At 35.5% G+C, this 25892-nt stretch overlaps 1 protein-coding gene across 2 annotated transcripts in view; it reads right to left on the bottom strand.

Annotated features, from left to right (window-relative positions):
• Window positions 1–23440, bottom strand: part of LOC145291411 (uncharacterized) — a 44732-nt gene extending 21292 nt beyond the window's left edge. The window contains exons 1-2 of one of the 2 annotated variants that reach the window (XM_080137218.1): window positions 23299–23440; window positions 12878–13012 (exon numbers count right to left, since the gene is read on the bottom strand). In XM_080137218.1, the coding sequence (XP_079993344.1) occupies window positions 12878–13012; window positions 23299–23347 (184 nt within the window). In that variant the 5' untranslated portion in view covers window positions 23348–23440. Of the gene's footprint in view, window positions 1–12877; window positions 13013–21216; window positions 21375–23298 lie in introns of those variants that run through there. The other variant, XM_080137217.1, reaches the window with a different exon arrangement.
• Between the last annotated feature and the right edge of the window lie 2452 nt (window positions 23441–25892).

The raw sequence follows: 25892 nt of genomic DNA, 5'->3' as shown, positions 1-25892 counted from the left end.
AATTTGCCTTTGATAACATTTATTTGTTATATATTTGTTTTTTGGCAACTTATTCGAATCTAATTTAAGACCACGAGTGAAATGAGAAAAAGAAGTCAGCGGGTTTGGTTGCCATAACAACGTGACGGTAGTGAACGTGTGTGTGTGCGTGTGTGCGCGTATTTCGTGTAGTTTAGTTTCGCATAATAGTTTCGTATTTTTTTAATTTGTAAATAACAAGTTATTAAAAAATTAAACCCTTCCAAGATGGACAATAAATAAAGCCATAATATTTTATGGTAAAGGTAAGAGCGTAGAAACGATTGTTTTTTAGGAGATGTGATTATTGGATTAACCAATCAGAAATCGTCTGTGGCACACACATCTCTGTTTTTATAGATATACTAGCAATCGGTGCCCGGCGTTGCCCAGGTGTTTTGAAGTGTATGCTGAGGAAAAAAAACGGTCAATTTTTTAAAACTTTGACCCCTATTATGACCTCTTAACATTTATTGTTCAGGGATCAAGTAAAGTTAATAAGTTAGATCCATGTCCAAGGAATCTATATATAAAATATCACGTGTTCAGACCTTAAATTGTAGGAGAAGTTTGGTAGAGTTCTCAAAGGTCTAATTGTTGAATATTGAGCACTTAATCGCCAAATTTCTGTCGAAAACCTATCACATTGATTTTCCCAAATCTCAGTACCCTGTATATCAAATTTCGAATCTGTAGGCTTAAAATTGACAGAGTTTTAGCGTAGAGAAATGCACACAGACGCACAGACACACACAGACACACACAGACACTATCACTTATACATATATATAAACATAAACATCATATATATATATAACAAAAGACCATTATTTACTGAAGTGAAAGGAAAACCCGGGGAACTTTACTCAAAAATAAATCTATATATTTTTGTGTGTAATGATAGTCTGGTACTTATGCAGTTTAGTGACGACATTAAGAAATGGAAATATTGAAAAAAAAATTTTATTGTACGTAACTGTTATAGACTGAAGTTCTCCGAAAAAAAATTTCACTTCATTTGATCAAGTAGTTTTTTTATACAGCGAAAAACAATGATTTATCACGGCTACGTCAACGTGGCGATTTTGGAAATGTTATTGCAGACCCAGGAATTCCCCAAGGGCAGGTAACTGCCGTACATAGCAGAATACCTCCATTTTAGGCCAATCTAGCCCTTTTTTCCCCCACTAGAATGAGATTTTTTTTTTTTTTATTTGCGAAGACAGATGCCATTTTTGGGGTGTTTTTTTTTTTTTTTAAGTTGTAACAGAAGTAAATAAACGAAGTTTCGAAGTTATCCATGCGTGTCCAAGTAACTGAGCATGTTTCGAAAATAATCTCGTATAAAAATTCTTCAATTCTTTGCATTCTTCAATTTCTTTGCATATTCAATAGTATTCTTATTTTTAAAAAAAACGCAAAAAAATTGCAGATTTAAAAAAAAAAAGAAAAAAAAACGTATAAAAATTGCAGATGTGTTGTGCGGTGCGCATCTCAATACGGCGAGAAAAAAAGGCTAGATTGCGAAATTTGGCCTAAAATGGAGGTATTCTGCTAGGTACATTTCCAAAATGGCCACGTTGACGTCGTCGTGATAAATAATTGTTTTTCGCTGTAAGAACAAAAATACTTGATCAAATGAAGTGAAATTTTTTTTTCGGAGAACTTCAGTCTATAACAGTTACGTACAATAAAAATTTTTTTCAATATTTTCATTTTTTTAATGTCGTCACTAAACTGTATAAGTATCGATAGTCTTATCAACACCCCTTTTTTCTATTTATTTAAAAAGAAAATACAACTTTATACAAATTCCCTATTAGTTTTTTTTTTCGGTTCTCTTATACGATGATCATCTTTATTTAACTATTACGTGTAATTATATTCATACAGATATTCTATATGATTTATATTTGCGTAATATTTGCGTAGAAATGAAGAAAATCAAATTTACTGTGTATTTATCGTGTTGCCATAACAACGTGACGTAGCCAAGGACGGTAGTGGACGTGAGTGTGTGTGCGTGTGTACGCGTGTTTTCGTCCTGTATTGTTTCGTATCTTATCAACTTCTTCGAATCTATGTGTACAGTAATACAAACCCGTTTTTTCGAGCTGAATAAATGTGTTACATTGAATAAAAACACGAAAAATATATCCAGTTTGGTAGAAAAGTAACTTATCTTGCCTTTGATAACATTTATTTGTTATATATTTGTTTTTTGACAACTTTTTCGAATCTATGTGTACACAAACCCGAAATGAAAAGACCACGAGGGAACGCGCGTTTTACATAAAAATAAGTATTTTTAAATTTTATCTTTCTAGCTTTACAAAAAGTTTTAAAATTTTATCAGCCGGCATAATTTATTTTTAAATATTGAAAAATTTCAGGAAAATTCATTTTTGCTAGATTTTCAAAACATCGTTTTCGTGTTGTGTACATGTCTGCGGTAGCACCAGAATGGCGGCCGTGGATGTCGTAGGTTGGATTGTAAGATTGTGTAAGATTCGTATTTTTTTAATTTGTAAATAACAAGTTAGAAAAAAATTAAACCCTTCCAAGATGAACAATAAATAAAGCCATAATATTTTATGGTAAAGGTAAGAGCGTAGAAACCATTGTTTATTAGGAGATGTGATTATTGGATCAACCAATCAGAAATCGTCTGTGGCACACACATCTCTGTTTTTATAGATATACTAGCATGGGTGCCCGGCGTTGCCCGGGTGTTTGGAGGTGTATGCTGAGCAAAAAAAAAGGGGTAATTTTTTAAACTTTGACCCCTATTATGACCCCTGAAAATTTATTGTTTTGGGCTCAAATCAAGTTATTAAGTTAGATTCATGTCCACGGAAGCTATATCTAAAATTTAAAATGTGTAGACCCAAAATTGTCGGAGAAGTTTGGTAGAGTTCTCAAAGCTCAAATCGTTGAACTTTGACCCCTTAATCGCCAAATTTCTGGCTAAAAACCGATCACATAGATTTTTCCAAATCTCAGTACCCTGTATATCAAATTTCGAGTCTGTAGACTAAAAATTGACAGAGTTATTTCGTAGGGAAATGTACACAGACACACACACACACACACACACACACACACACACACACACTTTAACTTTTATAGATATATAGATTTAAAATTTGAGTCTGACAGAATGACAAAACTATATTGCAAACCGATATATTAAACAAACGAACTTCAAAGAGACAAATGAACACATAAGTAAAAACAATTTGTATTAGAAAACATTTATTATTCCACGTCTTTTTTTTACAGACCTGACGACTGAGGTTCGCTCTTAATAAAAATTGTTTTTTATAGTCTTAATTTTGACTTCCTTTTTCATAAAAAACTAAAAAAAAAATCAAGAAAGAAAAGAAATTTAATTTTATTTTTTCATTAATTTCTTTCTGTGCAAAGCAATTCTTTCAAACTTACTCTGTTTCCAAAATGTTTTTATTTTATTCCCCTCCCCCTTCATTCATTTTCCTCCGCATCCTGGCAAGATTACTGTACACATAGATTCGAAAAAATAGTCAAAAACAAATATATAAATAAATGTTATCAAAGGCAAGATAAGTTACTTTTCTACCTAACTGGATATCTTTTTTGTGTTTTTATTCAATGTAATATATTTATTCAGCTCGAAAAACATACAGTGTTTACCGATGTGTTGGAAAATTCAAGATGGCGTCTCACACCCTCTTTAACACCGTAAGTTTGGGAAAAGGTGTTATAAATAAAAAACTATACAAAATACTATTAAAAACCCGCCGAATATATGTCAACCTATGTCACGGTAACATATATTGAGCGAGTTTTTAACAGTATTTTAACAGGGCACATCGTAAAAATTGACCCATTAATTTTCCTGAAGTAAAAACTATATAGTTTTTAAACTTTTAAAACTGTACATTATAAAAAGAAAACTGTTCGAGTGATTTTTTTTTTTTTTTTTTTTTACATGGGTGTCACCACTTATCAAGGCCCAGAGGCCACTCAAGGATAAGGGTTAATAGGTATACATTAGTCATTGTGATTTTAGCATAGTAAACAGTGGGAATTTTGTAACTTGGATTACTTGAAAAAGAAAACTGTTCGAATGATTGAAAATGAAAACAAAATAACAATGTAAATATATTGATAAGAAAAAAACAAAAACAAACGAAGTTTCCGTTTCAGGAACCCGAGTTTAATTTTATGTCGTAATCATTCAACTCGTTAGCGGTTTTATTCAGCGATTAGGGATAACCATACGACATATCTAATTACCAAAGCGATTTTTTTTTAATTTTTTTTTTTTATTAAAACTAAACCTGTTTAGTTTTAATGAACCAATTTTTTTAAAGCCAACACTTTAGTTATTTTGAGAGCGTGCAACTGCACCCGAAAGGTTGATTAGGAAACTCCAAATCCTTTTATGACTCGGAAAAAAAAAGGGCTTTTTATCGGCTTAAATGATAAACTAATGTTAAATATTAGTATTTGCCATCGATTCTGAAATAAAATGAAATCCTGACATTGTGATCATTTTTGCAGGTGTTATGTGCCAAATATTGAAATAAGAATGTTTAAATTCAATTATTGTAATTTAAGTCTTTAATTTTAAAGTCGATTTTATTTATAAAATATCTTTTTAGAAATCAATCTCAAAAACAATCTGAACAATAAATCTCTTTTGTTATGGCTAAGTTTTTGTCAAGGGTAGAAATTATAATAGACAAGTATTCATCCATGATGACATTTTACCGATTTCCTGGTTTACAGGTATTCTTGCTAAATTTCTTCGAAAGAATTGACATAAACAATACTTCAACTAAATACGTATATTTCATGCAATAATGACTTTTATTTCTTCTGACTTTTCCTAAACTAAACATAAAACATCGGTTAGGGTTAGTTTAACATTCTGTAAAAGTACCTTCCGTTTTTTTTTTTTTTTTGTTTTTGTTTTTTGTACTTCTGCAGAGAAGGTAAAAAACCGATAAAAACTGGATATATTTTTCGTGTTTTTATTCAATTTAACATGTTTATTCAGCTCGAAAAGAATACAGTGTTTACCGATGTGTTGGAAAATTCAAGATGGCGTCTCACACATTCTTTAACACCGTAAGTTTGGGAAAAGGTGTTATAAATAAAAAACTATACAAAATACCATTAAAAACCCGCCGAATATATGTCAACCTATGTCACGGTAACATATATTGAGCGAGTTTTTAACAGTATTTTAACCGGTTTTTTATTTATTACACCTTTTTCCAAACTTACCGTGTTAAAGAGAGAATCGGCCGCCATCTTGAATTTTCCAATACATCGGTAAACACTGTATGCTTTTCGAGCTGATTAAACATGTTAAATTGAATAAAAACACGAAAAATTTGCCTTTGATAACATTTATTTGTTATATATTTGTTTTTTGGCAACTTATTCGAATCTAATTTAAGACCACGAGTGAAATGAGAAAAAGAAGTCAGCGGGTTTGGTTGCCATAACAACGTGACGGTAGTGAACGTGTGTGTGTGCGTGTGTGCGCGTATTTCGTGTAGTTTAGTTTCGCATAATAGTTTCGTATTTTTTTAATTTGTAAATAACAAGTTATTAAAAAATTAAACCCTTCCAAGATGGACAATAAATAAAGCCATAATATTTTATGGTAAAGGTAAGAGCGTAGAAACGATTGTTTTTTAGGAGATGTGATTATTGGATTAACCAATCAGAAATCGTCTGTGGCACACACATCTCTGTTTTTATAGATATATAGATATAGAAGATAGATATATATATATATATATATATATATATATATATATATATATATATATATATATATATATATGTCGATTAAGCTACACTGAATATTCGGCGTTTCATCCACTCTAGGATTCGTCAGGCTTATTGACATTTTATTATTTTTCTAACAATTGTTTAATAGTGGCCTCTTATTATATTGAGTGCATTAAATAATTGAAATTTTATTTGTTATCTAACGATTGTTATATTGCGGCGCATAAGCCTGACGAATCCTAGAGTGAATGAAACGCTGAATATTCAGTGTAGCTTAATCGCCATATATATTTTATAAATTACTAACTAGCTCTACCTACGTATTGAGCACTTTTGAAGTAAATACTTAAAGTTTACGCATAAATCTATACTTTCGTATATTAATTTTATGTGAGTAAATGAAGTAGTTATATATATATATATATATATATATATATATATATATATATATATATATATATATATATACATATATATATATATCAATTAATATGGAAATAAAATAAATGAACGTAAAAAAATGAAAAGGCAATATATAAGTAATAGTGAAAAGAAAATAGGACTAAGAAATTATTGGGGAAAAATTACAATAAAAGAAAGAAGGTAAAAAGAGAGAAGAAAGAGGAAACTATTTTAAAAAACTGGGAATTGGGATAGAAAAACCAGATAAGGGGTACGGAAATACGTACGATAAGCAAAAAAATTATACTTATAATAAACAGTAAAGTAAAAATTTTAAAACAGAGAAGGACTTCTTTCCACTTTTGTGATATCTAGCATAGGATACATTAGCTTAGTAATGAAAAATAAAATAGAATAAAGAGAACGAAGTAAAAATAAAGGATAAAGTGTACATTAAAAAGAAATAATAATAATAATAATAATAATTCTGATTTCGTTTATAAACGTCTCTCTTGAAGGGGATGGGATTCATTTCCAGAGGATTTCTCTCAATCCCGGTTCCAAACCAGGAGCTTCAAAGATCAAGGGTTTTTCTAAGGATGTTGGTGGTACCTACAATAGCAGAGGTCTCAAGACCACCTAAAACATCGGGGATTTGTAGTTTTTTCAATTGTCCTTCCAGACGACTTGATACTACTCCTAGTGTACCAACTACGACCGGGATTATTTGTGTTTTAACCCCGTGTATACGCCTTATCTCCAAGGCCAATGGAGCATAATTGCTCTAGTTCTCGTTCTCCTTCTCTCTCACATTCCTGTCCCAGGGTACTGAAAAGTCTACAACCTGCCAGTTTTTTGAGACTTTGTCAATGACAACCAAATCTGGACGATTATGTTCCAATTGCTGGTCGTTATGACACTTTTGTCCCTCCATACCTCTACCTTGCCATCCTCACTTGTTCTTACTTCATCAAGCACTTCCTCAAACCATTTTCCAGCACACTTCACCCCAACCTTCTTACACACCTCTTGCTGAGTCCCATGCGATCGTGTCTTTTGCGGTACTCTCTCTGGGCCAGTCCACTACACCCTGCTGCAGGGTGCGCAATTGACTCTGAGGTCTTACCACAAATCCGGTATTCTGCAGCAACTTCCTCTCCTAGAACCACTTTTTTGAACAATCCTGTTTCTAATGCCTGCTCTTGTGCTGCACAAACAAAAACTTCAGTATTCTTAGCCAGATACCCAGCTTTAAGCCATTATCATGATCTTTCATCAGCCACTTCTGCTATATTCTGGAAGAACCTCCCATGCATTTTCTTCCCAGCCAGTTCCTCTGCACTTTCTCCATCCATACGTTTCACATAATCAGCCTTGGTCTCTCATACCTCCACTTCATTGGCCACAACCTTAAGCATCCACTCCTCACTTCTAACCATATGCTCCTTCAACGACATCTTCTCGGTTCTCACATTCTTTTACACTTTTCAATCCTCTCCCACCGTCTTTCTTCTTTTGATACAGTCTTGCTACACTACTTCGAATGTGAAATATACCAAACATTGCTAAAACTTTTCTTGTTTTGATATCCATAGCATACAACTCATTGTAAGACCATTCTAAAATTCTCACACTGTATCTCAAAACACTGACTGCCCATGCATTCACTGCTTTCATTAGGTTTCCTCCATACAGTTTCGACTTTGCAATTAGTTTCACTCTTCTAAGATACTCCTTCCCGACCTTCTCCTTCATTTCTCTGTTTATGATACCTAACCCTCCAACACTCTCAAATACTTATACTCTGTATTTTTTATTTCTTTCATGATTTCTCCATTTGGCAGCACTATTCCATTCGAATGAACCTTTACTCCTGTTTTCATCACCAGCACCGCACATTTACTAATCCCAAACTCCATCCCAATGTATTCTGAGTATATCCCTACAAGTTCTACCAGTCTCTCCATTTCCTTTTCATTTCTACCGAATATTTTCAAACCATCCATAAACAGTAGATGGTTGAGGCGTCTGTCACCAGATCGAAAGTAATACCCCAGTTTTTCTCTCTCCAAGAGGATGCTCATTGGCATCATTATCATTACAAAAAGAAGTGGAGATAACGAATCTCGTTTGAATATTCCACGTTTAATGCCAACCTGTCCCATCACCTCTCAGTTTGCTGTCAGCACCGTTTTCCATTGAGCCACACTTGTCTCCAAAAGCCCTACCACATTCTCAGCAACCTTCATCATCAATAGTATTCCACGTATCCATGAATGAGGAACTATGTCATAAGCCTTTCTGTAATCAATCCATGCTACGCTCAGATTCCTCTTCTTCTTCTTTGCATCCTGCATCAATGCTTTATCAATTAGTAGTTGCTCTTTGGTACCTCTCGGGCCTTTCTGGCATCCCTTCTGTTCATCAGGAAAAACACCATTATTCTCAAGATGTTCATAAATTTTCTCTGCAAAGATTCCAGTTAACAGTTTCCACATTAGTGGTAGACATGTAATTGGTCTATAATTATTGGCATCTGTTCCCTTGTAAGCATCTTTCCTAATCAGTGTTGTTCTTCCCTTAACAAGCCAATCAGGGACATCTCCCGACTCTACGACACTTTACAAGCCAATCAGGGCAGCGGCTATAGGTGGATAAAAGCATTGAAACTGTTTAAACCAGAAGCCCATCATTCCATCTGGATCAGGTGTCTTCCAGTTTGTCATCCTTCGTATGCCAGCCTTCCCGTCATCAATGGTTATCTCGACGTTGTTCATCTGCTGCATTGACCTCTCCCAACCAGCTAGCCTTCTTATTATATCGCCCTTCGACACACCAAATCCAACTCCAGAACTTCCTGGCATCTTTTGCATTTCGAGTGTTTACTACCATTTAATTCTTTATACAGTTGAGACTGAGTGTTCCGGAAAATGTTGTTCTGCCGAACACACAACACTTTTTCCAACAAAGTTCTGAATTTTCATACCACCAGTGTGTATCTTTTCTTTCAACATTGTTAGAACGTTCATCGTTCCCTTTTCCAGCAATCTATACCTCCTTTTAAGTTCGTCCTTGGCTTTTTGTCCTTGTTTACCTCCTTTTCTTATTTCTTCGGTTCTACCAATGTCTGCCATCGTTTAATACTTTCTTCAAGCCGCCTCTGCTAGTATGGCGTTCTATCCTTCATTTCTCTCTTTTTCTTCTGTATTAAGCCAAGACGATTCGCAATAATGTATGACGTTGCATACAGAAGCCTGTTAATTTCCGTAATCGATATGTTCTTTCTTATCATGTTGTGAATTACTCCTTGAATTATTTTTACCTCGCTTTTTACCTTCCGCCTATCACTACTCTTCATGCTTGGAATGTCTATGATATCGTCTCTAAGAAGAACCTGTTTTAACTTCTGAAGTACTCCTTTTTTCTACAGAAGTCAAAATTCGAACTTCATCACCACTTCTCCATACATCTGCTCCTTTGACTGATTCCATTGTCTCAGAGTCGATGATCTCATCTGCCTTAGCTCCTTCAAACTCCTTCTCATCACTTCCTCTAACGATAGGATTCTATTCCTCCTCAGTTGTCCACCTCCCATCATCGCTAACATTTCCCTTCTGCACTTCCACTCTCTCAGTTCTTTCATCAGAACTAGTTTCATCAATTTTACTTTCGTTATTCATTTCATTCTTAACCATCCGTTCTTTTCTCTTCTCTTGCAATCACTGAAAATAGGTTGTTATATTTAATTTGTTTTAATTGGGATATCAAACTCGCGACACTTCTAGCTCCTCCTCTCGATTCTCATTTTAAGACCAAAGACAAAAATTCTATTAAATTGTACAAAATTGTATGAAAACATTCAACAATCAAACTTAATAATGAGTTTTACCTCCACTGCTTTTGATGACTTCCAAAATTCTTTGACGCATGCTAGAAATAAGGGTTTCCATTGAGGCGTAGGGGATTCTGCTCCAGTTTCTGAAGATGACTTCACAAAGAAGTTCATTTTTTCTTAAATATTGTTTGCCATTTTGATAAAACTCTCTTGTCAACCATCCCAAACATTTTCAATTGGGTTCAAGTCCGGTGAGCATGCAGGGTATCCCAAGAGATGGACTCCATTTTCTTGTAGATTGCAGCATTATCCTGCTGGAATAACCATCCATCCCCACACAAACGAAGACCCTCCATCATCGAAGATACTTTTTGCAGCATGCTAACATAACCAGCTGTTGTCTGACAACCCAGCACCACCTGGAGTTCCATCTTCCCTCTGTAAGAAAAGGCACTCCATACCATTACGGACCCTCCACCACTATGACATATGAAAAAAGAATTTCAAGGGGCATGTTTTTTGCCATGCCAATATCGCTGGAAGCGATCAGAACCATCTAAATTGAATTTTTTCTCATCAGAAAACAGGACTTTCTTCCACTTCTCAACGTCCCAGATTTGGTATTCACGACCAAATCTTAAGCGGTCCCTTTTGTGACGTAGAAACAATGGAGGAATTGTTTATGCTTTTTATTTACCATGCCTTTTTGTTGTAAGTGTCATCTGATGGTTATTGGACTGCAATCAGCATCTGTAACCGCCTTAATTTGACTAGAAGAAAGTGTTCTGTCATTCATAACAACCATCTGATTCTCCTACTCAATGCAGGAGCAATTTGGGGGTGGGGGGGGGCTACCAAAGGATTTTGCTTTTCCATAATTCTCAATGTTCTTTAGAATGTTGTAAATAACAGTTTCACTGCGATTTACCTTAGCTGCTATTGCTCACTGTGACAAACTTTGCTTATGGAATCCTAGAATTCGAGAGCGCTCAACTTCGGTTAGTTTTCTTGCTTTAGGCATGGTAACATCTTTACAGTGATTGCTAATCTCTAACTGAACTAAAAACGTTAGAATTAGCATAAATCTAACAATTTATACCCTTGGTCTTATAATTTGGATCATGCGTTAAAAGCCTAATGGAATAAAAATGCAAATTTTTAAATAAAATTTTTGGAATGTACCTTTTTCTTTCCATAACCTTTTAGATTGTAATATTAGTAAACTTGAGTCGGAAGAGTTTAAAATCTATCCTTAAAAAAAAGGTTTCTTTTTAAAGATTTTTAAGTGGTCGTAAATTTTGGATCAGTAGTGTATGACTGGGGGTTGGAAGATCATGATGAGCAGTGGGGAGGAAATAATATGGGAGGAAGAATATATGAATTATGAGTAAAGATAATAATAATAATAAATAATAATAATGTTCCGTATTTGTAAATTTGCAGTATAGCCCAGGGTCGAAGTAGAGCACTGGTTGTTAGGATTGACGAGTTCTCCATCTCCGTCCACATACATAAATTCCAATACATATACATGAACTCTTTTCTCGTCCCACAGGAGTGACTAATTCTCCATCTGGGTCCACATACATAAACTCCAATACATATACATGAACTCTTTTTTCGTCCTACAGGAGTGACTAATTCTTCATCTCCGTCCACATACATAAACTCATTCCACTATTAATTCTCTCATCCTTTTCTAACAAAGATGATCAATAAAGTTATTAAATGTTAGAGCATTCTATTCGACAATGCCGCTCCCTTGTTTGCAAGCATTCGTTAAAAAAACCTGGACGTTAAACCACGCCTCCAACACTTTGACCCTCCCCCATACTGTTCTTTTGTCCATACACCCCTTCCTTACACCTAGTCAAATACCAACATCTAAATGTTGACCAAAAAAAAAAACTATATAAATGCAATCAATCAACATCCCAGGTTATTTTGACTGCAACAAATTTGGTTATTAATTAATTATAGTTGTTTGTGTGTTACTCAGGAGCTTCGTAATAGTACGCCTTTATCTAAATGAATACAGTGGAAAACAGTTCAGGAGTCCAGTTATCAAGCCCAGGAGCAGAAGAGGACCCCACCAGCAACAGCAGCAATGAAATTGCTGTTTTCGGGATGGCTCTCAAATTAATCAAATTCTGTCAAGGGTTTTGGGTGTGACTTAACACCCACGTGTTATGGAAAAGGCATGCAATGTTTGTAAACAAATGGAGTGTCAATGTTGGACAAACTCCATCACTGAATGAACACACTTTGTAAATAAACAAATCTATTATTTTGTTTTAGTCATTGAACGTCAGAGATTTATCGAATTTAATGCTCAGCATTTCTTCAATAAATTACATATTTTATAAGAAATAAAAGTTTTTAAAATGAATGACATAGTGATTTATAAAAGAGGAAAATGATCACAGTAAAGAAGAAGTCTGGGCACACATGACTGACAATTGATACTGGAAAATAATGCAATATGTTCTATTAAGGTGAGAGCAATAAAAGGAATTTTAGAGGACGGTTTTGTATGTATACTATAAGAAAAGCATAAAAAAGAATAGTGTTGTCAAAGCAATTTTTTTTCTTTTTCCTTTTCATTATCTGATATTAAGTGGACTTCTTGGTGTAAAAAGGAACAATCCAGTTATGTCTGCTAGCGCGGTTATGGCAGTTTGAAACAGTATTAGATTTCTATATTTTGTTTACAGAGCTATACTGTTCATTTGAATAGGGGACCAAAATACTTTACCTTGTATATACGAAGATGATGGAATGATGGTATTTCAACAATATAGAAACAGAAGAATAAAGTTTTTATAACGTTACCAAAACATGTTAAGCTGCTGCAGTTAAACGTATCGTATCCCATACAAGTGCAATCATTATACGAATCTTTGTACTTTTCACCCTTTAAGAATTTTCTGCGATTAAATATACAGTAGCTGCCTTCATCGTCAGATCCTTCAATAGAAAAAAAAGAAATCATTTATTGACGATTGTATTATGGGTTTCATTAATCACTCAATAAATGCAAAATAAAATTAGCTCAACTATTAACTTTTTTCGTGTGTCTGTCTGCGCGCGTGCGCGCGTGTGTGTGTGTGTGGAGGGCTACAATTTATCCAGAAGCCACTCTAGGATAAAGGTTAAATATTAGGTAGATGGTAAGACAACATGATCAGTAATGGTGGAACTTTGATAGGACTAGATCATTAAAAAGGATGACTCAGCAAGAATCTATTCACATTAGATTTGAAGATGACTATGCTATAGTCAGCTGGGAAGCACACACATGGTATTGTGTTCTACAGACTATCTATCAGACATGTGACAGTTTATTAAAAAGTTAAATGCACAGCAACTCTCTCTTTTCCTGCTTTTGGAACTGACAACAACTGCATTTGACTTATCTTCACCTTCATCTGACCCAAGCTCATGGTCACTATTGATGTCCACTCTGGGGAAGCTGCATGTCCTGGCGATGTTGACTGATGTGCGGAAGCGTCACATCATTAGGATGTAGTCTATATTGTGATGAGGTCCATTTGGGCTGTGCCAGATTCACCGTCTGGATGCTTTGTGGAGGTAGAATATGTTGATTACTTTGAGGTTGTTAAGCGTCGCAAATTCAAGCAGTCTCAAGCCTCGGTCATTGGTCTCTGTGTTGCAGACGCATTTACTTTTTCAGTCTTTCTGTGCATATCCAATCTTTGCATTCCAGTCCCCTTGTACAATTAAGATTTCTTTCTTTGCTATTTCATCAATAACCTTGTATTTGATGGTAGAAACCCTCTATTTCTTCGTAAGAGTGTGTTGTGATTGGTATGTAAACTTGCACGATTGTGAAGTTGAAATGTGAAGCCCGTAGGTGATGAGCATGCTGGAAACTGATCTGCATGCCATCACTGCGCCAGCTGTGTGTTTTTGCACAAAGAATCTTCCGTGTTTGTAATCTTTTCCACTAAAGCAAAGCTTGTGGCCTTCATGGATTGTTGTTTCTCCCATGCTTTTCCATCTCACCTCACATATCCCTGACACATTCCAGTTGTATCTGTTCATAGTATGCGTATGTTCTTCAAGCTTGCCAGGAGTATTCAGTGTCCTGTCATTCCATGTGCTTACGACTAAGTTGTTGCATCTAGCACTAATCTTATCTTTGGTGTTATCTTTAGTTCTATCTTTAGTTTTATCGTTAATGTTATCCTTGGTGTTATCTGTGGTGTTATTTTTAGTTTTATCTTTAATGTTATCCTTGGTGTTATCTTTAGTGTTATTTTTAGTGTTATATTTAGTGTTATCTTTAGTGTTATCTTTGGTGTTATCTTTAGTTTTATCTTTAATGTTATCCTTGGTGTTATCTTTAGTGTTATTTTTAGTTTTATATTTGATGTTATTTTTAGTGTTATATTTAGTGTTATATTTAGTGTTATATTTAGTGTATCTTTGATGTTATCTTTAGTGTTATCTTAAGTTTTATCTTTAATGTTATCCTTAGTGTTATCTTTGGTGTTATCCTTAGTGCTATCTTTAGTGTTATATTTGATGTTATATTTAGTGTTATCTTTAGTGTTATATTTAGTGTTATCTTAAGTTTTATCTTTAATGTTATACTTGGTGTTATCTTTGGTGTTATCTTTAGTGCTATCTTTAGTGTTATATTTGATGTTATATTTAGTGTTATATTTAGTGTTATATTTAGTGTTATCGTTACTGTTATCTATAGTTTTATAAAATTTGTTCTGGTTGTATTCATCATGTAGCAAATCTTAGGCAATGACGCCTGGCAGAGGCTATCCCTCACCAGGCCTGGCCACAGCCGATTTTCCGCAACTCAGAGGCTCGCCCTTGATTCTCAAACTTCTCTTATGGGGCACAACAGAACCCATGCAAAACATTAACCACATATTTCACTTTGTCAATGAAAATCCATTATGACTACCGCCAGACCCTAACTTCAATGAATATTTCTCTTCGCGCAGGATTTTCTTTTACCTTTTTCCAGTCAAACACTGGTGCAAGGGGCTACTATTTAGGACCAGATATGCAGGGATACTATGTAGAGAGTTGGGTAGTAAGGTGTCTGTCTGTGCTGTACCTCTGATTGGTCAATATGTGGCCAAATAGCACAGGGGAGAGGCATTGATTCGAAGAAGAAAAAAGTCCCATTTGTTTCTGCTACATAACCACCTGGTTAGGCTGAAAGCCGACAGAGAAAAAGGTAGCATAACAAATAGCGACAAATAAAAATGTCTTATTTTTATTTATTTTTAAGAGAACGAAAAAATGTTCTTACTTTTGTGTGAAAAGTTGGGGGAATATTTGCAACTTCTTGTAATAGCATACTTTTTTTTTTTTTTTGAAAGGGGAAAAAAAGGAAAAAATATTTTCTTGACAGAAATACAAAGTTTTACACAGTCTCTTCGGCCAATGTACCCGTCGACCACTATGTGTAGTAGTGACATGATTGTCTTCATTTGGAGCATTGTTTTGAAGCTGTGTGAAAGTAGGGGGAATGTGTGGCTCGTGTGTTTTTGTGTCGAGAAAGGCTTTTTGTACTCTATCAATAGAAACAGTTTCTCTTTTATCACTGATATCTAAAGTAAAAAGTTTATCGGTATGTGAAAGCACGCGATAGGGGCCAGTATAAGGTGAAGTTAGGGGGGCTTTCACGGCGTCCTAAGAAAAACATGAGTCCAAGACGAAATGTCTTTTGGGACCGAAGATCTGATGGTCTGTTCCCTAGTGTGCATTGGTGGGAGCTTACTAAAATAAACTCGCAGTCTGTTAACATACAGAGCTGAATCGTTTGTTGTTAATTCTATCGGGCTCAACATTTGGCCTGGAAACGATAGGTACTCTATATACAAGTTCGGCTGAAGAGTATCCCAAGTCCTCTTTGATAGCAGCACGACAGCCAAGAAGGACAACTGGTACATATTCGCTCCATCACTGTTGATCAGGGTAAGCACGTAATGCTGCTTTCAATCGGTGATGGAAGCGTTCAATCATCCCGTTAGAAGCAGGGTGATAGCTTGTGGTACGAATACGTTGTATCCCTAGAATCCTGGAGAGTTCCTGGAAGAGGTGGGATTCAAACTGTATGCCACGATCAGTGGTGGGAACTCCGTAACGTGATATCCAGCCTGATATAAGTGCTCGTGCTACAGACTCAGCCAAAATGTCTGTGAGGGGAATGGCTTCAGGCCACCGTGTGAAACAGTCTATACAGGTCAGGAGATGAGTAAATCCCTGACTGACCGGCCAATGTCCAACCAGGTCGATGTGCACATGGCTAAACCGAGCGTCTGGGGTGGTGAATGTTCCAAGGGGTGCACGGATATGCTTGTGTACCTTTGACTTTTGGCAGGATACAACAGAAACGTGTCCAGGCCGTGATATCATGCCTCATATTTGGCCAGAAAAATCTAGCTGTGGTTCTGCATCCAGGGTGTGCCAAATTGTGTAGGGTGTCAAAAACAACTCTACGATGAGTTAATGGAATGAATAGTCGAGGTGAATCCATTGAAGCGTCACAAATGATCTGCATGTCCGAGGTAGGCACGGGCAGGTATGCGAATTTGCAAGGTGCAAATTCAGGTGATAACGGATCCAACGTGTCCAGACTTGGCTGGTCTAAGGCTATCTGCTGTAAATCGATATCGGATGGTGAGGACAGAGAATTAATGGGAAGGCGGGACAAAGCGTCTGCTGCAGCATTCTGCTCACCTGAGATATGTTGGATATCGCTGGTGAATCGCAAAACAAAATCCAAGTGGCGCGTTTCGCTGGGAGAATATTTGTCCGGCTTAGAACGCAGTGCATATGTCAGCAGACGATGATCAGTGTAGATCACAAATTGACGGCCTTCGAGTGAATGTTGGAAATGTTTCACTGTGAGGTACATTGCCAGGAATCCACGGTCAAACGTGCTGTAACGTTGTTCTGCTGGTTTCAGCTGTCTTGAAAAGTATGCGAGAGGTTGTAACTGTTGTTGGTGTTGCTGTTGCAACACTGCACCTACAGCTGTGCCTAATGCGTCAATGACCAGAGAAAACTGGGCATCGGGTACAGGATGTGCAAGTAGAGATGTTGTCGCCAGTTTTGTTTTCACTTCATTAAAAGCCTTAAGCTGGATCTCATTAAGTGAGATTTGCTCATTTTTCTTCTTTCTATTACGTAACAGGTCGGAAAGAGGAGCTAGGAGATCCGTGCAGTGTGGGATAAAGCGTCTATAATAGTTCAACTGACCGAGGAAGTGCCTTAGTTGGCGAAGTGAAGTGGGTGGTTGAAGGTCTTGTAGAGCCTTCACCTTTTCCGGTAACAGAGATATACCATCTGGGCTGATAATGTGGCCCAGGAAAACTAGTGACGACACACCCAAAACACATTTACCAGGGTTAATCCTGACCTGGTATCGCTGAAACCATTCAAATAGTAGGCGGAGGTGAGTGACATGTTCCTCAGGTTAGGCACTTGCCACGAGAATGTCGTCTATATAGTTATAGACGAAGTCCAAGTCATGCACTACTTTGTCCATAAAGTGCTGAAATGTGCTAGCCGCATTTCATAAACCAAAGGGCATAGTTAAGAATTCAAACACTCCAAATGGAGTCGTTACCACAGTCTTGGGTATGTCGGCTGGATTCACTGGAATCTGATGGTAAGCCTTAATTAGGTCCAGTTTGGAGAAGGTCTTACAACCATGTAGAGAGGAAGCAAAGGCTTGTATATGTGGGATTGAGTAACGATCAGGTACCGTCATGGCATTGAGTTGTCGGTAGTCCCCAGTCGGACGCCAATCTCCGTCTCGTTTTGAGACCATATGCAAAGGGGAAGCCCATGGACTGTACGAGGGGTGTATTATTCCTAGCTGCAGCATATGGTTGAATTCTGCCTTCGCTGCCTTAAGTTTATCAGCAGGGAGGCGGCGAGGGCATGAGAAAACAGGAGCACCTGTGGTCTTGATGTGGTGTTTTGTGGTGTGCGTGGGTTCGCTTACCACAAAATTTAAATTTGTTAACTCCGGGTAGGAGTGTAAGGCGGTCTGATACGGGTTATCTGAAGCGGCAATGAAGAATACTGGACTGATAGAGGGGGTGTTTGTTTTTACACTAGATACAGAATGTTCTGTATTTGCATCTATCAGCCAGCGTCTGCGCATATCCACTATCAGGTTGAAGTGGTGCAGGAAGTTTGCGCCTAGTATGGGGTAGGGTAAATCTGCTATAGTGAAAACCCACGTAAAGTCTCTCCGTAATTCCAAGTCCAGAGAACGAGAAATTTGACCGTACGTGGGGATGGGGGAGTGATTTACCGCCTGCAGTGTGATGGATGACACTGGAGGCTTCTCTGTGAGAAGTTTCAGTGGCCAAATACTGCAGGCCGCTCCGGTATCAACCAAGCAACGTACTTGGGATGGGGAGTCTGTAATAAAATAGGCATGGTTGTTGAAAATATCCCATGGAGAGCCTGCCCTGCTCAGCTCCCCAGACCTTAGTTTCCCTGGTTCATGGGTTTTTGCATTTGTGCGCCTCCATACCAAAACGACTGTGATAAAAGCACAGTTTCATCTTGTTTGAGCGGCGACGGTAGTGGTGTGAATGTAAGGAATTAGCCTGGAGTCGGTGCCTGCGCAACCTCGGCTCCAGCTTGCCAAATTTTTTTATCTCTTGAGTGAGTCTCTCAATGGCTTTTAAAATAGCCATATCCATGATGTCATTAGGTTGTGACATCATTGCGAAGGCTCACGGCAACTATTTTATATACTCGTATATATAAAGAAAGCGACAACAGAAAAAAAAAATTTAACGATCCGAAATATAGATAGGACATTGTCGAAGGACCACGTAAGGAAAAAAGGGGAAATATTTAACACTAAACAAAAATTAGAGAGAGAAAATACTTAAAAAACGACAAAAAAAAGATTCCACAAAAAAATAAAATAGAAAAATATACTCTTGGATGGAAAAGGCATTGGTAAAAGATTAATACGTGTGTGTGTTTTTCTTTTTTTTTTGTGAGTGTATATATATATATATATATATATATATATATATATATAGAGAGAGAGAGAGAGAGAGAGAGAGAGAGAGAGAGAGAGAGAGAGTTGTAGGTGTTACGTAAAGCCTGAAGTTAAAATCTTTTTAAAAGGGTACTTACGTTTTCTTTGGCCGAGAGACGAAGAGAAATGTTATATATATATATATATATATATATATATATATATATATATATATATATATATATATATATATATATATATATATATTGAAAAGTTCTCTTTTCTGTATCGGTTGTCTCTTGCTTGAGTGTGTATTTTTTTTTTTTAATGTGTAGCCGTAGTGAAAGAAAATGGGTTTGTTCTTCGTTCTGTTTCAAGGAAATACATCCGGTTGAAACGTTTTATTTTTCTCTGTGAAACTGTGAGAAGTATTTCTTACGAAATGCGTTTTCAGCTTTTTTTTTATGTAACACGTGTCGTTGACCATATTTCGGCTTTATAGTTTATCTTGTTCGACGAGAATGTTTTGTCTTTCTTGTTGGGGGAAGGTCGCTGGCTTTTCTATGCCGTGTCTGGTTTTACGAAAAATTAAGAAAAAGGCTCGCCATTCAGAATTGCTTGTATATCACGTCGGGGTCACCATTTAAGGGTTTATAAGCTTTTAGGGCACACCCTAAGAAAATAAACAATTCAATACAAGCCTCTGAAATGACGAACACAACAACTTCATAAAAGGTAACACAGCAAAGGTTTATTAATGAGAATGTAACATGTTCCCTGTTAAAAGCTGGACTCCAGCTACCTGGTGGTGTCGCGGTAGTTATTCCCAGTGGAATCGTCGATACCATAAAAAACCGATGTGGAGAGAGAGAAGAAATGGAAGGTCCGTTCTGTTTGGCGTCTCTCTCAGTAAGAACGAGTTGTTCTTCTTCCAACCAGATGCTGGCTGATTTCCTTTGAGGATAGGAAGGATCAATGCGCTGTACCCCTGATTGGTCAATATGTGGCCAAATAGCACAGGGGAGAGGCATTAATTCGAGGAAGAAAAAAATCCCATTTGTTTCTGCTACGGTGTAGGAGTGGGATTTTGCTGCTTGTCGGGTTTGTTGGGGGTATTTTAGTCGGGGGGGGGGGCTAGTGCTTTGAGTTCGTTTATTAAAATACTCATAAAACAGGCACAGTGGTGCCATATTTCAGCGATGAGACAGTGGTTGGAGTTTGGCCGACCGTGCAGGACCTACTAATCTGCAAAGACCTTTGACATAGTGGATAAAATACTTCGTAATATTCGAGTTGTAAATTTACTCTCCTTTAGGAACAATTGCAAATTACTTAGGACTTCAAGCAAGTCATGCTTGACAAAACAAGAGCATGTTACCCCAGTGTATTAAATAAAGGGTTCTGTTCATAATTGCATGCAGATTCTTGTGGCCGCTTCACAGAAACATTCTCAGGTTCGATAAGATACAGCTGAAGATGGTCAGAAGTTATATCAACCGAAACGTTGTGAAAATAACATTCATGATAAGAACAGTAGTTCAAAGAATGCAAATAATACATGAAAATAACACACAAGGTGAGAACAGATGTCCGAATATTCGAAGTAATACCAATAATCAATCCTTATCTCCAAAATTCAAAACATTGTGTATTCATACAATTAAACGAAATGATGAAATTTTAACCATAATATGTAGTTTGGTGTAATTGTTGCAGAACGTGGATTCTGCACGCTAGATTCGAGTTGGAATAATAGATCTGATATATACATAATAATTATTTTAGATCATTAAAGGTAAGCAACATTGAACCTGACCAGTACCAGATGGGTGACCATTTTGGATTAGCAGGTGGAATGGTCACAAAATTCTTTAAAAAAAAATATCGCCCTGAAGATTTTTTTTAGCTATTATTTCAATATAATCATATTCGACAGAAAGATTCCCGAGTTTGCCAAAACGATCCTGAGTTCGACAGAAAGATTCCAGAGTTTGTCAGAAAGTTTCCCGATTTGGATAGAAAGATTACTGAGTTCGACATGATACAGTTGAAGAAAATCGAAGGTTACATCAACCGAAACGTTGTAAAACTAACAGTCAAGAAAATGGACGAAGGTCTGAAGGATCCAAATAATATTGACTTTTTTCAAATGTTAGCCACTCACCTGCTGCCAAAGTGCCAATCAGGATACAGAATATCAATGACCAAATCATCCTGAGAATTCTTCAATGGAAGGATGTTTTTCTGGTAAGAGATTCCTCAATGGAATGAGGTTCCATTTGCTTTATACCAAGAAACTCTTTAACTTTTTGTGACACGTTGGCAGATTCTGCTACAGCTGTTGGACATCTCGTAAGTCAAACAATAAATCTTTCCAATCACGTAACCATTTCTACTATCAGTTGAGTGTTACAGGTCGTTAGATTGATGCTCATCATTTTAATCTTCATGACAGACATAAATATGTGCTCTGATGAACTCATAACACTTGTGCCCCCCCTTGACGTACTTAACCCCGACTTACCGACAAGCAGCAAAATACCCCCCTTTACTGTTGAGATCCCTAGATGTACTCTGATAGTTTTTTTTCCATCAGACTATCACACTTTGGAATTCCTTCCCCGTTTCTTGCTCCACTGATTGTACTAACTTGCAAAAGTTTAAATGTAATGCGAACAGACACCTCACTGCTCAGCACTCCTCAGTCTCCTTTTAGATACAATAAAAAATAGAAGCTCTTTATGTTCCAAGTGGTAATATGCCTTGTTACAGAAGAAAATAAATAATATATATATATATATATATATATATATATATATATATATATATATATATATATATATATATATATATTATGGTTCAATTCACAATTTTTGAAAACACATGTTCTTTTATTTTCTCATAAGAGTATATGTTCAGATCTGTTTCGTTAGCAATCTTCAACAAAAAGTAACAATATGTTGTCACTGTATTTTTGAATATAGCAAACTCTTAAGACAATTCTATGAAGAAAAAAAACATATTCAAACACAATCTTTATATGTCACAAACAGTCAAAATCATACCTCTGATGTCGAAGGTGTAATTATCGTTGGTAATCAGGCCTCCATCTTTTTATTTATTTATATTTAGAATTACACCCCCGATATTTTGACTGTTTGTGACATATAACTAGTGTTGCTACTGATTCACTGCTGTCGCGAAAAGAGAAGTAAAAAGTGAAACAGACAGAATGAAAGAATGAAAGGGAGATAATTGGGGACATTTTATTGAAGTAGACGAGTGCCGTACATTGTTATTACATATGTGTATAATGTTATGTTTACGGGGGCAAAAAAGTAAGATTGAAATTAAACAAAGAACAAGTGATTTTATTGGAAGCCTAGAAAAATCATGGATTAAAATAGAAAAATGCGAGCATGAAAAGTAAAGCTTAAACATGGAAAAGTAAAGGGCTAGGTGTTAAAACTGGAAAAGAAAAGGACAATGTATTCTAGTAAAAAATATAGTAAATTTATAACTTATAATATTGCACCATTAAAATTTTTTAAAAAGTTCATTTTAACATTATATAATCTATTCTTAATACTGCAATATGCTGATGAGTTAAGGGCATAATAGATTCACTGATTGATATAATAATTAAGTGATTGATTTTACGCTATGAAACAGATACTATCAAGAATTATAAATGTCAACTAAATAAAAGGAATAAATTATAACATGGTCAACATCATGAATTTTGGAATATAGTTTTTTTTTGTCATTTATTCACTATATTGCTCTGTAATTATATTGAGCTTCTGAAATAAGGATTGGTATATATTATAAGAAAATATATTTCTACAGAAATATATATATATATATATATATATATATATATATATATATTCTGAATATCATTGAGCATCAAACAAATGTAGTATATTTGATATAATACTATTTATATTATATAATTGTCTATCCTGCCATAACCGAAAAAACATTATTCTTGGAATATATATATTATTTTTTATGTAAATGCAGTCATATCTTGCTACGATGTGCAGACCGTTTCAGTTATATTAGATATCATCAGGCAACAAAAATTAAGGTACACAATTTAAAAGGTTCCAGACCTTTTCAAATTTTGGGGAGAGAAAAATTGCCATCAACCGAAAGGTTCTAAAACTAACAGTCAAGATAAGGACGAAAGTCTGAAGGATCCAAATGATATTGATTTTTTGGTCAAATGTTAGCCACTCACCTGTTGCCAAAGTGCCAATCAGGATACAGAATATCAATGACCAAATCATCCTGAGAATTCTTCAATGGAAGGATGTTTTTCTGGTAAGAGATTCCGCAATGGAATGAGGTTCCATTTGCTTTATACCAAGAAACTCTTTAACTTTTTGTGACACGTTGGCAGATTCTGCTACAGCTGTTCCACATCTTGTCAATCAAACAATAAATCTTTCCAATCACGTAACCATTTCTGCTATCAGTTGAGTGTTACAGGTCGTTAGATCGGTGCTCACCATTTTAATCTTCATGGCAGACATAAATATGTACTCTGATGAACTCATAGACCTTGTGCCCTCCTTGACGTACTTAACCTACCCACCCCGACTAATCTGACAAGCAATAAAATTCTCTTTTACTGTTGAGATCCCTATAATAGTATTTATAAAAAAAATGAGATTAGCAACATCTTTGGTTGAACTTAAGACGAATCTACTCATGCATGGAAACACAATGGAGACTTGTTTGCTTTCAAAGGTTTTATTTAGGAAAAGGCTGTTCATGGGAAGAGAGACCAATATCTAATTCTGATTACTTTTTAACTTGCTTTCCTGACTTAGTCTTAAGATGGGCAACACATGGGCAGAGTCTCAATACAACATTCACTTAGAGTCTCTCTCAGATGCATGTCACCTCTCTAACTTCCCTGCTTTGACTGACTAGATTCATACTACTTAACATAATCTCTATTTACTTGCGTAGGGTCCCAATATATAACACTTCTTGATTTATTCTTGACGACAATACCTGAGGCTTGTGGGACATTGATCACCTTGTTATATTATTAGATATTACCTTTAATTTTCAATCTCAGGCTGAAGATATATTGCTCAAAACGACTAGATATGTTAAAAAGCTGAATGGGAACCTATCCGAGACACTCCATAAAGTAATATATTATCTTTCTCTTCTAAAAGGTACATAAATAAGGCAACTGACTGAGTCAAAGTGAGCAATGAAGCACATGGTTCTACACAGAAATTCTATAGCAAGCCCACATCTCCCCAATGGTTCATTTAAATCTGTGCATCTGCCATTGTGAAAAAGCAGCATGTGTTCCATTAATACGACCGCCATAAGTCATAATTACGAACTTGCAATTTCTGGAAAATTTATAATAGTGTAGTGAATAATGGGCAATCAATTCCGCCAATATCCAACAACTATGATGTCGCTGTTTGATAACCATAAAGACTGAACTACTTTACTGGCAATTCGCCTCTAACACCATCTTAGAAACCACAAACCATTCCCACCCAAATTTTCCATTGTGAGCAGAAGTCGCATTCAATTCTATGATAATTATTCCTTCTCATAGCCATTATGTCATAAAAAATAGACACCTCCAAAGTGGGTTGGATATAATTCCTACTATACTCATTGGGGAATGTTCTGCTGAGCTAGTCCCTATTATTTCCGAACTCTATAATAAATGTCTTTCTGATAGCTGGAAAATGGCCCCTGTAGTACCAATATTCAAGAACTATGGTGAAAGAAATGAACAGCTCAATTATCACCCAATTAGTCTCTCCTGCATTTTTTCGGTGAATTTTTAAATTGTTAATTAATCAAGCGCTAATCAACCACCATCTTTGTTTATTTTTGCAAAGAGACAAATGTAGGAGGATTATTAAATAATCAAAACATTGAAGTGCAATTGTAGGAATATTGACGAATGTCCATTAGTATATAAATGTGATGTAACAGATAATAACAGAATTAGAACATATATTGGGGCCACAGATTGTAGCCTTAAAGAAAGATTTAATAATCATATAGCTTCCTTCAAAATACCACATGTCAACAATAAGAAGAAAACAACATCATTAGCAAATTGGATTAGGGAATTAAGGAAAAATAAAATTTAATACAAATTGAAATGGTCGATATTGAGTAGTGTGCCAGTAAATACTCACCAAACAAGTCTGGCCGATGTAACCTTTGCAATCTCGAATCGTATCATATAATAATATCTAAAGAAAACCTTTTTAACAAACGTTAGGAAGTAACTCAAAACTGTTTACCTAAATCAAAATATGCATTATCATTATTAAAACCTGATTAGTAAAACTATTAAATTGAATTAATGCACTTAGCAAGTAAAGTTAATTTTGATTTACTGAGACTAAAATGTAAATAAATTAAGTTGAGAATAAAAATGAATATAATAAATTTAAAGTAATAATAAAGGTTAGGTAAATAATTAAATCTAAATTAAATATGACAATGATTTTAGGGATAATTTAAACAGTAAATAAAAAGGGAAAGATATGAATGTTTAGGTTGTACTATTTAGTATGAATTCAAATTATCATGTTATATGAAATAATATAAATACTATTAAATTCTATAATAGTAATTTATAAGTGGTTTAATTAGATGTAATAAGTAACCAATGGACTTAAATAAAACATTATTTGGAAAATAGATTCAAATATATGTGTGTGTGTGTGTGCGCGTGTGTGTATATATATATATGTGTATATGTTTGCGTAATATATATATTATAAAATACTTAAAATTATGCTGTTATTTTCCATATGAAGATAACTATTTATA

Source organism: Euprymna scolopes, chromosome 12, assembly GCF_053919585.1.
Source record: "Euprymna scolopes isolate OS-2025 chromosome 12, ASM5391958v1, whole genome shotgun sequence".
NCBI lineage: Eukaryota > Metazoa > Mollusca > Cephalopoda > Sepiida > Sepiolidae > Euprymna > Euprymna scolopes.
The sequence above is the reverse complement of the archived record's forward strand: the minus strand, read 5'-3'. Positions and strand labels throughout refer to the sequence as shown.